General features: G+C 43.6%; 1 protein-coding gene across 1 annotated transcript; it reads left to right on the top strand.

Annotated features, from left to right (window-relative positions):
* On the top strand, positions 1-3,364 carry LOC139829444 (S-adenosyl-L-methionine-dependent tRNA 4-demethylwyosine synthase TYW1-like). Its single transcript, XM_071816976.1, has 4 exons — positions 1-267; positions 820-904; positions 1,692-1,886; positions 3,042-3,364. The coding sequence occupies exons 1-4, from the start codon at positions 242-244 to the stop codon at positions 3,099-3,101; spliced, it is 366 nt and encodes a 121-aa protein (XP_071673077.1). The 5' UTR covers positions 1-241; the 3' UTR covers positions 3,102-3,364.
* Positions 3,365-3,798: the final 434 nt, after the last annotated feature.

Here is a 3,798-nt window from a genome sequence, read left to right as displayed (position 1 = left end):
TGTGAGAAGCTAAAATGCTTTGATAGCCTCATTTAATTAGTGCTGAGAGTCTGTTCACAGGATAGGTGTTTTAAGTGGTTTTGGGAGAATGGGGTTAACATCACTTTGAAAAGGGATTGAATGAGAAGTGGTGCTTGTTTCTTAGGGTGAAAAATCCAATGGGAATCCAGCTTCTTCTGAAGGAATAGAAGACAAACTCGTAAATGGATCAGCCACCCTGGAGGCAAAGTAAAGATTTTCTATGGGTCTCAGACTGGCACAGCAAAGGTATCAGTTACTTTTTTTTTTCCCCACCTACATGAAGTAATTTGAAATATTGAGACTCAAGTCTGTTGCTTGCCTTAGAAGTATTGCACAGTGTAAACATCAGAAAGTTCATTAGCTCATGAGAAGTCATTGCCCAACATGAAAGATAACGTAAAATTATGTAAAAATAACATTTTTTTCTACTTGCTTTAAATGGCGCATGCAGTAGAGACATTGATGATGAAGTTTAAAGTTTACTCTTGCCGTACCCGTAGTTGCGAGCGGGTCTTCTCAGAGACAAGTACTGGTTTAGGTGCTTTTGAAAAAAATGGTGTGTGTAAATGTGAAATCATTAGTCATTAAAATTCATGTCACTCTCTTCTTGCAGCCAATATACTTGATTTTTTTTTTTCTTAACATGAGGAATTCTAGGTCCAGTGTCCAGTTCTCGGATGTCTTTGTTCTTTCTGTTGTGGGAGGTGTCTTGTGACTGGGCGTGTGGGGGTTGTTTGGTCGCTACCGTGCTTGGGTTGAAGCAATTGATAAATTCCTATTTTTTTTTTTTTTTTGGAGGTTTGCCAGAGGTCTGGCTGAAGCCGTTATTTCACTTTGTTTGCCTGTGGAAGTCATCAGCATGGGAGATTATGATCCAGAGGAGGTAAGTACCTTATAAATATGACTAATAAAGAAAAGCTTTTCCTTGTGTTGCGAAGGCTCTTTTCCCCTTGTATTTCTCTCCTATTATTCTGGAAATTCCCAATGCTGTGTGTTAAAAGTCGCTTCCCTTCTGTATAAGTGTAGCCCATCAACCCTCAGCAGAAAACACCTAAATTTTGAATATTCCTAGGAGAGGATTGCCTAGAGTATTTTGATGGTGACAGTGACTTGGTATGAGCTGGTTCTGTAACTCAGGTGTGAGTTCAGTGAGAGCGGTTGCACCAGGTCCCTCTGTTCTGTCTCTGTATCCCCAGGGAAGGGTTCAAAGCCAGAACAAGCAGATGGTGACAATTTGCAGCCTTCACAGGCTCATAAGCTAAAAACTCCTTGCTGGTCATATTTAGATGGAGTAATCCTTGAGGCATTTTTCTTCTGTGAATATTGATAGTTGTTTTTTTGAATCAGTGAGAAACTTGATTGCTGCAAGAGTCTGCTCAAGAAGCTGTCGATTGGGGTGGGGAAGGGAGATGTTCTGTTCTCTTGTACCACCTCTGTGAAGCAGCAGACAGACAGTTTGATCTCTCCTGGCTAATTTAAGGCGTCTCTGCAGGGGGGATGGCCGTTCGCCACTGTTGGGGTTATCACCTGCAGCATCCCACACCAAAATCCCACTTAGAAAAAACCTCATCTTTTAACTTCTTCCAACTCCCCATGTGTTCCAGTTGTCTTACTAATGGGAAGCGTTCTGAGAAATGCACCGATCTCTTCTATTCTCTTGATATTATTAGACAACCGGCAGGAACGTTTGTGTGTTCTTGGTAGCTACGTACACTGACGGGCAGCCAACCGAGAGTGCAGCGTGGTTCTGCAAGGGGTTAGAAGAGGCAGCGCGTGACTTTCGCTTTGGGAAAACGTATCTGAAAGGCCTGAGATGCGCTGTGTTTGGCTTGGGAAATGCGGTTTATGTCGATCATTACAACACTGTAAGTATCTGCTCTGCACCTTTCTGAAGTTTCTGCTCCGCTGAAAGGCTGAGCTTCCCAAAATGCTCCAAAACTGAATGATAACTGGTAGCTTGTGTGAGATTTGCAGCCTTTGTGTGGACTGGGTTTAGGGCACAGGCAGTGCAGTTTTGAAGCAAGTGTGCTGCCCCTTGAAATGGGAAAGGAGGTTGTTAGCCAATCTTGCAGCCTGAGAAAATGCTGATTCCCTTTCCATCAGTGTTCAGTCTTGCATAAAAATACAAATACAGCACAAACTAAGTGCCTGCAAGCAACACAGAGCTGGAGAGAGGCTGATGGTTCAGGTATTTGGCTGGGTTCTATTTGCAGTGCTTCCATTTTGCTGTGTGAACGCTTTAGTAATTTAATCTGTTCAGGTGGGTGTCAGGAACTAAAATGCAGATAGAAGCACTTTTCATATTAGTGTCTCCTGTGGTGATTAGTAGGTACAGCCTAACACGTTCTTATTTGTTTCTGCAGTTGCTTGTAGCTGCTTGAAACAGTTCCTGCTGGGCTCAAAGTTTGGGTGGTGGGTTTTTTGTGTGGTTTTCTTTTTCCCAGGAAGTACATTTAAATCTTTCTTCAGCCTTAGAGGGAGGCTCAAGCTGCTGTTCTCATAGGAAAGATGACTGGGGGAAAAAAAGGCACTCAACCAAAACCAAAATGGGCCCAAACAAACAAAACAACCAAAAAAAAAAACCCAAACTAAAAACAAGAGCAGCAAAAACCCCAAACAAACCCCCAGTGTGACTCCACAGATATTCCTTCAGTGTCCTCTTATTTTATGGGTGCAAAAATATTGATTGTCTTTTAGACTTCCCTGCTGCTGTAAAGTCAGCACAGACCTGTGCTCTGGTGGGTTGTTCACCATCGTTAGTTTTAACCGCTCCTTGATTTGCCAAATGATTTATTGGGAGCGATAGCTGGATATGAGGCTGGGCTGTGGTGGGCGCTGGAGGAACCCAGATGTCCTTTCGTGGGGAGAGTAGATGGGTGTGAGGGGAAAGCCCAGGGTCCCGTTGCTCTGGCCCTGGCAGGGGAGCTGGGACCGGGAAACTGGTTCTTCTGTGACACAACCTGTTCTCGAGTCCCATCCTGTGGTTTTATTTGGATTTTTCTTTTCTGCTTGCTTTGCAGCCCAAACGTGAACTGCGTGCGCTCTTGTGTCTTCCCAACCTCCCCGTGGGGACCCTTTGAGGGGATTTTGTCTTGCTGGTCTTTTTCTTGGGTGCAGTGTCCAAGAGCAGTTGGAAGATGGTTTTTGGAGGTGGCTGGTTAGTTCTGTTTTCTTAGGATTGTTCTGGCGGATGGTGATGGGTTTTAAATCTAAAATCTCTTGGCAAAAGTTTGGCCTCAAACTTCAGGTAAGGGCAGAGAACTCATCAGTCAAGTGTGATACAGATGATAGTGATGTCCTCACACTATCTATGGAGTATCTCTCATTTATTTTATATGGATAGTGGTGATACACTTCAATAATCATTGTAGATTCTGTTCTGCAAATAAGGAAATATGTGACATCTTCATAGGTCTTCCGAATTCTTCTGTGGGCAATCTAACAGCACAGGTGCGTGACACAGCTGCTGTTAATGGACAAAATGGCCTGAGAAGATGATCTGCCAGTGTCTATTAGTTTCAGAATGCTTTTATTATAGCAATAGGTATTTTTCATTCAAATTAGTTGCTAAAAGAGTAACAGTTCCTCCAGAATCTAATTCAAGAATTCAAGGGAGCAGCCTGGGATGGCGAAGCCAATGTAGGAATTAGTGAATCTACTTGGGCTGAGGGACGGATGTCTCTTCTCCATCTCACCTGGGTGAGAGGAGCTCTCAAGAACTTGCAGGTAGATTTGGGGGAGGGATTGAAATGGGATGAGCTGCCGTGTGGTCGATAC

Source organism: Patagioenas fasciata, chromosome 19 (genome assembly GCF_037038585.1).
Source record: "Patagioenas fasciata isolate bPatFas1 chromosome 19, bPatFas1.hap1, whole genome shotgun sequence".
In the NCBI taxonomy this organism is placed as follows: Eukaryota; Metazoa; Chordata; class Aves; order Columbiformes; family Columbidae; genus Patagioenas; species Patagioenas fasciata.
This window is presented reverse-complemented; position numbering and strand designations above follow the sequence as displayed.

What these genes read in the sequence shown, in the direction of transcription:
- LOC139829444 (XM_071816976.1), top strand. Translation starts at nt 242, where the DNA reads ATGGGTCTCAGACTGGCACAGCAAAG. An exon ending in CTCAGACTGGCACAGCAAAG is followed by an intron (nt 268 to 819) that starts GTATCAGTTACT and finishes TTTTTTTTGGAG; the next exon opens with GTTTGCCAGAGGTCTGGCTG. An exon ending in GAGATTATGATCCAGAGGAG is followed by an intron (nt 905 to 1,691) that starts GTAAGTACCTTA and finishes TGATATTATTAG; the next exon opens with ACAACCGGCAGGAACGTTTG.